Source organism: Moschus berezovskii, chromosome 22 (genome assembly GCF_049115385.1).
Source record: "Moschus berezovskii isolate FMDL1 chromosome 22, NW_MosBer_1.0, whole genome shotgun sequence".
NCBI lineage: Eukaryota > Metazoa > Chordata > Mammalia > Artiodactyla > Moschidae > Moschus > Moschus berezovskii.
Genome location: NC_142481.1, coordinates 58,823,300 through 58,835,437, shown reverse-complemented (window position 1 = coordinate 58,835,437; position 12,138 = coordinate 58,823,300). Strand labels below are relative to the sequence as shown.

At 42.6% G+C, this 12,138-nt stretch overlaps 1 protein-coding gene across 1 annotated transcript; it reads left to right on the top strand.

The window, feature by feature from the left end:
* Positions 1-447: 447 nt before the first annotated feature.
* CLEC3A (C-type lectin domain family 3 member A) lies at positions 448-8,964 on the top strand. Its single transcript, XM_055411140.2, has 3 exons — positions 448-562; positions 6,075-6,158; positions 8,570-8,964. The coding sequence occupies exons 1-3, from the start codon at positions 448-450 to the stop codon at positions 8,962-8,964; spliced, it is 594 nt and encodes a 197-aa protein (XP_055267115.2).
* The last annotated feature ends 3,174 nt before the right edge of the window (positions 8,965-12,138 follow it).

Here is a 12,138-nt window from a genome sequence, read left to right as displayed (position 1 = left end):
GAATGCCCCTGAATGCACTTCTCAGAATACCAAGTGAACTTCAGAGCTCCAAACCAAAGACTTAAATATCAGAGTCTTCACAGAGAGACCCCACGCTTCCTGGACTTTCGATTGAAAAAAAAAAAGAAAGAGAAGAAAGAACGACAAAACTTTTCAGCTTCTTTATAAACTCTGATATGCTCTGAAAAGGCAAGTCAAGTAGGAAAATTTTTCTTCGCAGGAAATTTTTTTTAATGCCTAAACGAGACGTGAGAACAGGGGCCACCTTATGCTGCAGCCAGCAGAGGTACTCAAACATTCCGTCAGCAGGATCCCAGCCAAGCTGCACAGCGCGCTTTTATAAAGCTGGCCCCAGGCATCTCAGGGCAAGATGTGGCTGTGAAGTCTACTCTGCCCTTAGTACTCCAGAGGCACTGGCACGGTGGCTGTCAGACTCGCCCCAGAGCCATGGCAAAGAATGCACTTGTAATTTACATCCTGGTTATCACCTTGCTCCTGGACCAGACCAGCTGCCACGCGTCCAAATTCAAAGCCAGGAAGCACGGCAAACGCCGAGTGAAAGGTAACAGGGTGCCTCCGTCCAGCAGAACTCTAGGTTTGCTCAGGGTGGGGAGGAGTTGGATGACATTCATTTCCAGACTCCCCCAGGAGACCATCTCTGGTGGCAGTTACCATGGCTTCATGCGGATATGGCATTTTCAGGGGACCGTTTGACATTTAAAGGAATCATATGGTAGGATTCTGGTTTTGTAGGATAAAAAAGGCTCTTGCAAAAAGACTTTCTGTATTGTATATCCTTTACCAGGTGAGCTTAGGCAAGAGAATGTTCATTAGAGTATGACAACCTGGATACAACGTCTGCTATTTGGAATGACGGGTCAAGTGGAACAAATCGATTAACAGAGTGTACTGTTTCACTCATAGATATTGTACAGCTGTTCAAATTGATCTGTAAGATGACTATAATCTTATTCAATGCGTGGTAGAGGATAGAGCTATTGGTAATGTGACTTCCGTTTCATCAATAGATATATTTTCATATCCCTGGGAATATAAGGACAGTCTATATCATATGTTTAAACTTCTGCATGTCATAGAGAAGTTTGAAGTCTTTCACTTAAAAATATTTCAACACTCAAGTCATATAGCATTTGAAAACATGTTAATGGAAAACAACCTCCAAGCAATCCCAATTTGGGGTGGCTTGATTTGGGTTGAAAAAGTGAAAGTGTCAGTCGCTCAGTTGTGTCCAACTCTTTATGACCCCATGGACTGTAGCCCACCAGGTTCCTCTGTCCTTGGAATTCTCCAGGAAAGAATACTGGAGTGGCTTGCCATTCCCTTCTCCAGGAGATCTTCCTGTCAGGGATCGAACCAGGGTCTCTGCTTTGCAGGCAGATTCTTTACCACTGAGCCACCAGGGAAGCCCTGAATTGGTTTAAGAGGCATAAAGCATCTTGCAAGGAACAGAGATGATGGCAATGTACATGCAACACACTGAAACTAAATCATCGAGAAAGGCGTGGTGTGAGGTGTATCTCATCTGAGTTATTTTCATATAGGATATTTCAAGGTAAATATTGACACTATTTCCTCATCAATTTCACTTCATTAGCAACAAAACACAAACAATAATATCAACAAAGTTAAAGTCTTGATTTAACACAACACGAATAGCTGGCTGGTGAAAAGGGAGCTTCTCTTGTTGTGCATGTTTTTAAGATTATGAAGTGCCCTACTTTAGGTCTGATGTAAGGTTTCTTTTTTTTTGATAATTGCTTTATAACATTGTGCTGGCCTCTGCCATACATCACCACGAATCAGCCAGGTATACATATGTCTCCTCCCTTCTGAACTCCCCTCCCATGGCCTACCCCAGCCTGTCCCTCTTAAATGGAATTTTTTTTTTTCCTAATGAAATACTACACTTCTCTGTTACCTCCTTTAAAGAGAGATTAAAATATTTCTCATGAGTGATGAAGTATCTTGTGGAAGACGAGGGCAGGCAAAGGAAGGGGAAAGACGTGGCATTTCTTCTGGGTGATGAGGCATGTTTTGTCGCCAGCATCTCTTTACCACGAAGAAGGAGTGGTCAGCTTATGATCACCCAGCAGGGCTGTGGGGAGAGGTATGAATATGTGAATGTGTGTGTGTGTGTTCTGTGTGCGTGTTTCTGAAATAACTGCAGTTCAGGGCATTATGTTCTATCCTCCAAAGCACAAACACACAAGTGCACCCACATGCTTTTGTTTGCTTTTTAACCAACTGGGTCCAATCCTAGATATCATCCTCCCAAAGCAGTTTTGTTCATTTTTTGCTGTGAGATCCACAAAAGTAGATTCTACAATACGCGAAGCCATTAGTCTAAACCTGTTAAACAGTTCTTTTCCCCCATACATCTTAATTGCCTGGAAATAATACCAAATCTTATGAAATCAAAAGCAAAGGTCATTTTTTTCTCTCTCAATTCTTTCCATAGAATTAACCATGATTAACTGCCAAGAGATCATATTCCAAGAGTTTTCTTTAATGCCCAATTAAAAACTGATTTGTTGTTGTTTAGTTGCTAACTCGTGTCTGACTCTTTGCGACCCCATGGAGTGTAGCCCCACCAGGCTCCTCTGTCCATGGGATTTTCGAAGCAAGAATACTGGAGTGGGTTGCCATTTCCTTTTCCAGGGGATCTTCTCAACCCAGGAATCAAACCCAAGTCTCCCACTTGGCAGGTGGATTCTTTACTACTCTGCCACCCGAGAAGCCCTACTTTTAACAAAATAAGTGTTGGCTGTCTAAAGTACTTGGTAGACAAATTAATTGATTTTATCTGTTAACTCTTGGATAACCTCATATATAATGCATTCCTCAGCCCTTTTAAAAGCTGCCTAACATTCCATGTGTGGATGGATTATGGCTTATTTAATCTGTTCTTTCTTGGTGAACTTTTATGTTCATCAAATCTATCCCTTTTTGATCCAATGCCTCAGTAAATTGCTGTGTACATAGATATTGATCCCCATGCTAGAATATCATGATGATACTTCTCTAGATGTAAAATTGTAAGTTAATTACACCACCTGTTTTTCAAAACGGTAACATGAACTTGTGTTCTCAACTTCAGTATACGAGAGCGCCCGCTGAGTTTCTCTTGTGGCTCAAAAGTTAAAGAATTGGCCTGCAATGCAGGAGACCCGGGTTCAATCCCTGGGTCACAAAGATCCCCTGGAGAAGGAAATGGCAGCTCATTCTAGTATTCCTGCCTGGAAAATCCCACGGACAGAGGAAACTGGTGGGCTACAGTCCAGGGAGTCTCAGAGTCATACACGACTGAGCGACTAACACACACCTGGGCAACCTGAGCTATCATCAGTTTAAGCTGTGCCAGCCTAACAAAACGCAAAAAGACTTTTAATTTGCATCTCTTTGCTTATTAATGAGGCTGAGATATTTTTTCATGCATTTACTGGTCATTTCTTCAGGCAATTATTTTTTCATCCTTATCCTGTACCTATTTTTGGAGAGCAACAATAATAAAATGAAAGGGAGCCTTTAAAAACTCAAAATGGTAACTGAGTGATTTGGCTCCAAAAACAGGTTTCCCCTGCTATTCACTTCACAGGCCTCAACAAATTAGGTTGAGCAGTGCAAGTTATGTTGTAGTAATGAGTTAAATATAATCTCTATTTAGTGAAATAGCTGTTCCCTGTATTCATTTTGACAAAGCATAACCACATTTCTCACAAAGGATAGAAGCAGACTCCAAGCCACCTGGGTAACGATTTCCATAATGGTGTCTCCCAGGAGCCTAATATTAATTCTGCTTCTTCATGTTAATTACAATGTTTACAGCTCCGCTGTGGAGGCCATTTACTGAAATAGTGTGGAGCAGGAAGCTGAGAAGAACTGGGGTGACATTTGTATGGCTCACAACTTGTAACCTGGAAGAAAACTTAACAGTCTTTGCAAGTCTGGCCCCCAACAGCCACTGGCTTTGCATACTGAATGTACCCCTATATTTATTCTGGACTGGATGGTCCCGTTGAGGAAACCCTTGAGTTATTGTGCTTCTCAGCTGAGCTGTTGGATGCCTTGAGAATGGATGTCCGCACCTGGATACCCCAGAAGGCATTTCCTAACCCGAATGTGGAAACACCTGACTTGCAAAGCACATGTTTAAGGGGAAAATGAATCAGCCATGTTTGGATATTGGCCTGTCCTGAAAACACCCAAGACAGAGCACAGATTCTCCATGTGGTATCCCCACAGAGAGGCAGCTGGGAACAGCCATATCAAGTTTTAAGCATCTTAGCTGCTTGAGGGTACGTACTAGGGACCAAGCAGGTAAAGGTGATCACTGTCCAGAAACAGATGGGAGGGGTGGAAAGAGAACAGATTTGAAGACAGAAAGATTCGAATCCCAACTCTGCACCTTACTAGCTGGGTGATCTTCGACAGGTTCATTCAGTTTTCTGTGCCTCTTTTTTTTTCTGAGATGATATTATCTATTTCATAGTAACATTGAAAGAATTAAGCTCCTGGTATACAGTGTATGGTGGCTTTAGTATTTTTAAATGTGTATTAAGAGTTATTATAATTCCTGCTTTTGAAGAGCTTACCAGTTGTCAGTTTCTAAGACACTGCCCATCAGGTCTGGATTTTTGATTAGTCAAAGTTATTAATTTCCTACTCCTTACTTATACCCAAGGAGAGCCATGAAGATTAGCCTAGTCAGGGGACATCCAAGACTAAATAAATTGCTAGTCCTTAATACAGAAGTATTTTTATAGGGCTCTTTATCACTGCCTTTTCATACTTCTCCATGAAAATCACTTAACCCTGCTAAGAGCCATTACACCCGGAGCATCAGTTGAGTAGGGGTATTGAGGCCAGGGGGCTTGGAGACTCAATTAAGTCTGAGTATGAGTTCTACCACTTACTTGCCAATTTAGCTTATTGAGTTCATTCTCACTCTTCAATGGGAACCTCATTTTCCTCCATTCCTAACTATCTTTGAAGAGTAAGTGAAAATCACATGAAAGTATTTTGTATGCCATCGTGTGTTTATTCACTCAATAAATGTTATGAGGTTGATTATGTGCCAAGCATCACGTGAAACATCAGGAATACCATGGACAACCAGAGACAAAATTAAGTAAGTAAAGAACGTGATTATAGATTGGAGAAAGTATATGGAAGAAAAACAATGGCTTAAGGAAAGAGACCAGCCAGAGAGATGTAGAGAGGATGATCAGAAAGTCTTCTCAGAAGAGATGCTTAAGCTTGATAAGACGATGGATAAGGGAGTTCCCTGGCAGTCCAGTGGTTAAGACTCCATGCTTTCAATGCAGAGCGTGAGAGTTTGATCCTTGGTTGGGGAACTAAGATCCCACATGCTGTGGGGCCAAAATAAAATAAAACTGAAGTCTTAAGAAAAAGAAAAAGGACAAGACCCGGGCCAAGAGTGTTCCAGGCAGAAAGAACACACTTGAAGGGTCCTGAGATGAGGCAGCTTGTTCTAGAATGCATCAAAAATCAACCAGTCTAAAGTCTAGTGATGGACAGTGAGTCACACATGAAAGGGCTAGAGAGACAGACAGGCACTCACCTCACAGAGGAAACTTCCAGTATTATTATCCCCACCAAACCCTTACAAATCTTTCTGTACAACATCTTTCATTCATTGTTTTTCATGTACTCTGTGCTCTGCTGCTGCTAAGTCACTTCAGTCGTGTCCGACTCTGTGCGACCCCATAGACGGAAGCCCACCACGCTCCCCCATCCCTGGGATTCTCCAGGCAAGAACACTGGAGTGGGTTGCCATTTCCTTCTCCAATGTGTGAAAGTGAAAAGTGAAAGTGAAGTCGCTCAGTCGTGTCTGACCCTTAGCGACCCCATGGACTGCAGCCTACCAGGCTCCTCCATCCATGGGATTTTCTAGGCAAGAGTATTGGAGTGGCTTGAAATCACCCTCAACGTATGCTCTGTATTCCGAAACTTTATCTTGTTTAATTTGTACTTTATTTTAATCATATGTTGTTTTATTCATCCTACCCCACCCCACTCTAAAAAATACTCAGAAAAGGATGGAGACCTGAAGACTCAAGTGGAAAAGCTCTGGAGAGAAGTCAATGCCCTGAAGGAAATGCAAGCCCTGCAGACAGGTGAGACTTGTCTTATCTCAACAAGATAGGAAAAGAAATTGTGATTAGCCAGCTATTCAAAACACATTGAGAGTACATGTTGTTCTAGGTGACACTGACAAGTCAGAGATGCATCCCGGACAAAGGATTCAAAAGCTGGGAGGATGAATATTTTGGGAAATCTTCCACTTCCTTTGTCTCTCAATGAGTGGAATAAAAATCAAACCAGGAATTTCAATAATACATTTTATAAGTCCATCCATAATTTTTTTTTTGCTGTGCTGTGCGACATGCGAAATGCCTGATCTTAGTTTCCTGACCTAGGATGGAACTCTTTCCCCCTGCTTTGGGAGCACAGAGTCTTAACCACTGGACCACCAGGGAAGTCCTCATAATTCTTTATTAGGCAATGGAACAAAATTGAAGCAAGTATTAACTAGATAAAATAACCAGCATTTTACTTAGCTGTTTACTAAGATGTTTAGGTCCCCAGGCAACTCAGTGGTAAAGAATCTGCCTGCCAGTGCAGGAGACCTGAGTTTGATCCCTGGGTCAGGAAGATCCCCTGGGAGAAGGAAATGGCAACCTACTCCAGTGTTCATGCCTGGGAGATCCCGTGGACAGAGAAGCCTGGCGGACTACAGTCCATGGGGTCACAAGAGTCGAACATGACTTAGAAAGTAAACAACGACAACAAAATAACCCAGTGAGAGCTCAGCTGAGGTGTAACTAAACCCAGGGTCACAGGACTCGGCTCTGGCCACACTGAGTGGGTCAGACGCTCTGGAGAAGAGCAGGGTTAGAACCACAGCCTGCCAGCAGAGGGCAGCAGTGAGTGTTCCTTTATCAGAGAGCAGAGCTCCTAGCAGCCTATGAAGCTCCTAGGGTGAGGAAATGAGAGTCACACTGGGCAGACTCAGGAACAGCCCTGGCTTGCAAGGTTCACATCCTCAGGGAGGAATACTGTCACAGCAACTCCAAAGCAAGAGCTTCGAAGGTCCCAGAAGAGAGCTGCCCAATTACAAGAGTTAATGCCTTCAAGGAAGGCATTTTCATCAGCTCCTTTTGGCCCCCAGGGCTCCCCACGGGGCTCAGTGGTAAAGAATCCACCTACAGAGCAGGAGACATGGAAGACATGGGTTCGGTCCCTGGGTCAGGAAGATTCCCTGGAGAAGGAAATAGCAACTCACTACAGTCTTCTGGCCTAGGAAATCCCATGGACAGAGGATCCTGGAGGGCTGCAGTCCATGTGGTCACAAAAAAGTCAGACACACTTGAGTGATTGAGCACGGCACATTGATAGCTCCCAGGCCAGCTGTATGTTTACCAGTCTTGAGTCATTCTTACCATAAGCAATATTGCCCAGCTACAGTGCTGGCAGGTCCCTTTATCAAGTTTCCTGGGGAACAGAATTAGAAAGTTAAAGGAAGGTCAAGTGAGTTTGCAGAAAGGGAAAGAGCTTGGTTAACCCTTCAGCCACAGTTGGGGGCTATAATAATACTTTATAAACATCAACACACTTCAGTCGCTCAGTCATGTCTGACTCTTTGCGACCCCATGGCCTGCAGCACACCAGGTTTCCCTGTCCATCACCAACTCCCAGAGCTTGCTCAAACTCATGTCCATCATCAACACACTAACCTTTCAATAATTTATGAGACAGATGCTGCTGTAATTCTTCTCAGTTTACAGATGAGGAAACTGAGGCACAGGGAAATTAAGGCTAACACAGATAATAAATATCAGAACTGACACCTAAGCTGAGGCAGGGCAGCCCTGAAGCCTGCTTCTCCAAGGCTATGCCTTAAAACTATCTTTATAGATATATATCTATCTTTTTAGATAAGACAAACAATATTTAGCTTATTGTTATCTGCTGTGGCCTCAGTTATCTGCTGTGATCTTACATGCAATGTAAGTCACCTTTTTATATGCTAACAACTCTTTTAAGCTTCATTATATTGTGTGCTCAGTTGCTTCAGTCGTGTCTGATTCTGTGACCCCATGGACTGGAGCCCACCAGGCTCCTCTGTCCATTGGATTCTCGAGGCAAGAATACTGGAGTGGGTAGCTATTTCCTCCTCCAGGGAATCTTCGAGACCCAGGAATAGAATGCGTGTCTCCTGCACTGGCCTGCAGATTCTTTACCACTGAGCCACGGGGAAGCCCCAGGCTTCACTACCCTGATATGAAAGGACAAGTGTAATAAGAATCCCACATCATGGGATGGTTGTGATTATGATATGGGTTCATTTATGTAAAATGCTTGGCACAGTGTCTGATGCTGTACGCAGAGTCTTTATCACATGCTGACTCACCATTATCTCTATGCATCGTCCTTTCCACAACTATCTACTGCTATTGGCCAGGGCCAGTTCTAGATTATTATACTCCCACAGCATGTTAATATGTCAAATCTCACATCTTCACAGTCTGTCTCCGAGGCACAAAATTTCACAAGAAGTGCTACCTTGCCGCGGAAGGCTTGAAGCACTTCCACGAAGCCAATGAAGACTGCATTTCCAAGGGCGGGACCCTGGTCGTCCCCAGAAGCACCGATGAAATCAACGCCCTCCGAGACTATGGTAAAAGGAGCCTGCCAGGGGTCAATGACTTTTGGCTGGGCATCAACGACATGGTCACAGAAGGCAAGTTTGTTGACGTCAATGGGCTTGCCATCTCCTTCCTCAACTGGGACCAGGCACAGCCTAATGGTGGCAAGCGGGAAAACTGTGCCCTCTTCTCCCAGTCAGCTCAGGGCAAGTGGAGTGACGAGGCCTGTCGTAGCAGCAAGAGGTACATATGTGAGTTCACCATCCCTCAATAGTCCCTTCTCAGGTGCATCTTCCCAGAGAGATTGGTCATGATTTACAGGCTGATGGTTCTCAAGAATGGGTCAAAATCATTGTAGGGGAGGCTACATCCCTAGGAATATGAGAGACAGCCAAGTTTGCTACCACACTGTATTGTGATTTCTGCCTTCCACGGGGATTGGGGTATTGGGAAATAATCATTCCGTCATGTACACACTGCTCAAGTAGCTTCTGCAAAATGGGCTATTAAACCTTTCTCATTCCTGGTCCCTCTTCTTGTACAGACCAGGTATGTATTGAAAAGACAATAGTCAGAAAAGCAAGCTGCAGGCTGCCTGGAAGATTTTCCGTAAAAGGTTTCGTATGTATTTGAGTGATGAGGTGCTACATAATCCCAAACCTTTTCAGTCTGATGCTCGGGCTGCTCCCTCCGAGTGATAGCATCTTATTAGCCGTCACCCTTTCCTTGAGTAGCAGCATCCCCTGGTGGGACATGTAACTGCTCTGTCATATGGATACATAGAAGTCTCAGATAGGCTCTGGTTTAACTCTGTTTCCTTCAAACCCACCCCACTCCTGCCCCTGCCCCCAGTGATATACACATCGCTGTTTTTTTTTAAGTTCCCAATAAAGATCTGAAAGGAAATGTTAAGGCAGCATATTTGGTCAGTTTCCACCCCAGTATTACATTACATTACAACTTGGATAGGTAAACCTAAGGCAGAACAGAGTAGCAGACTGTACAGAAAAAGAGAAACTTTTTAAAGTCTCCTTTTTCCCTGCTTTAGTTTTATGAAATCAACAGTGGATATTATACATCTTAGTTTCCTGTTTTAAAAAACATATTTTACACACATATATATTTTAACAATTTAAGTCTATTAGGAGAAAAATCTATATTTAGATTGATAGTTGGAAGTTGGATTTAAAAAATATTTTTTGAGTTACATGTACATCTATAGTGTATCTTTATTCTGTCAAGTGCTGCTCCCACTAAATTGTTTAGATTGCGTAATGTAATGCCATTGCTTGATACGAAATTATGAAGTTAAGTCTTGGGGGAAATGGGTTTTTTAGAAGCAAACAATTCTAGGTATATTCTATTCTGCAAATAAACATCTTTTTTTCCCTTTAAGTGTTGAATATGTTTTGGGAACAAAATCTTTCTTTATAAACTTAATTATGTATGCTTGGAATTAAGTTTTAGTTCTTCACACTGCACAACAGTAATAAAGCCTGAATTCTGATCAGTGTGGGTGTATATGGGTATTGTCTGCAGTTATTCAAATTATATTGGTTTATATCAGACTTGAAGAAATTGGGGGAGAAATGCACTAGATTTGATCAAACTGGTGATTTAGATATACTATAAGGATAGTTTTACTTGAGAAGAAGGAAGTAAAGTGGAGATGGAGGAAGAGAACTTTTTAAAAGTTGTACTGCCATTGTTTTTGGTTGACCCTGATCAATTTCCTCTTCTAAGGCAACCACAGTCTCCACATGGGAATCTTATCAAATTGCAGATCGCAACTTGATAAGGTCTGGGGTGAGGTCCCTGATTCTTCACTTCTAAAGGCATCTAGTGGAAGCCAACAGGGCTGGACCACACACCACAGTCTGAAAGCAAGGGTCTGAAACTGTAACTACTTCCCCAGAGACAGCCTCTGCTGCTTCTAGCAGGTCTGTTCCCCTTTAACTCAAGTCAAGGGTAGGACCTACAGTTAATCTGTGTGAAGAACAATACTGAGAGCAATTTGTCTACCCATCACAGATGCTTCCAGCCATATCATTATATGATCTACAAAATAAAAGTCAATTAGTTAAAGGAAACAGTAATTGAGACTCAACTTAGTGATCTGAAGGAAAATGTATCTCAAGGCTCAAAGGCTTAAGTTGAATAGACGTTCTTACACTAAAAATAAAGATATGAAGTCTTTCCTGCTCTCTGATTACAAAGAACTTTCGTATTCTCACCAAATTAAGTACATCTAACAAATAAAGTGGAAACAGTGTCAGACTTTATTTTTTGGGGCTCCAAAATCACTGCGGATGCTGATTGCAGCCATGAAATTAAAAGACGCTTACTCCTTGGAAGGAAAGTTATGACCAACCTAGATAGTGTATTAAAAAACAGAGACATTACTTTGCCAACAAAGGTCTGTCTAGTCAAGGCTATGGTTTTTCCAATGGTCATGTATGGATGTGACAGTTGGACTGTGGAGAAAGCTGAGCGCCGAAGAATTGATGCTTTTGAACTGTGGTGCTGGAGAAGACTCTTGAGAGTCCCTTGGACTGCAAGGAGATCCAACCAGTCCATTCTAAAGGAGATCAGTCATGGGTGTTCATTGGAAGGATTGATGCTAAAGCTGAAACTGCAATACTTTGGCCACCTCATGCGACGAGTTGATTCACTGGAAAAGATTCTGATGCTGGGAGGGATTGGGGGCAGGAGGAGAAGGGGACAACAGAGAATGAGATGGCTGGATGGCATCACCGACTCGATGGACATGAGTTTGAGTGAACTCCGGGAGTTGGTGATGGACAGGGAGGCTTGGCGTGCTGTGATTATTGAGGTCGCAGAGAGTCGGACACGACTGAGCGACTGAACTGAACTGAACAAATAAAGAAGCCCACTCATTTTAGCTATTTAAGTTATTAATTTAATCTGATGTCAGAGATTCACAGGACACCTACTAACTATAAAGCACCATGTTACATAATATGTAAGGACAGAAAGGAAGTAAGTGATGGTATCTATACTAGCTCACAGGAGGAGGGCAGGACTTGCCACTGGAGTCCAGGAAAAAATATTAGTAGCTCTAATTACATATGAAAATTGTGAATTTACAGATTATTACTATCTAGTTTAACCTAAACTGAAACCCACAAAATGGGCACTGATTTAAATAGATTCTTACAAAGAAACACCACACTGAACATATACTAATCGTAGGAGAAAATGTGCCCACATTCAAACAAGCAGAGCTGACGCGTCTACTGCTTCAGAGAGGCATGTATATTCCAGGCAAACCCACTCAGAGTCTTTCCCCGGGATTGCCAGTGTCACTGGGAGTCATGAAACGCTTTTTGCTATTTTGTTTTTTATTTAGAAACACTAAACAGGAACAAAGAGAATTTAGGGTTGTGACGGAATTCGTCCAGTTGGATGCAATGTGCAGAATGAAGCC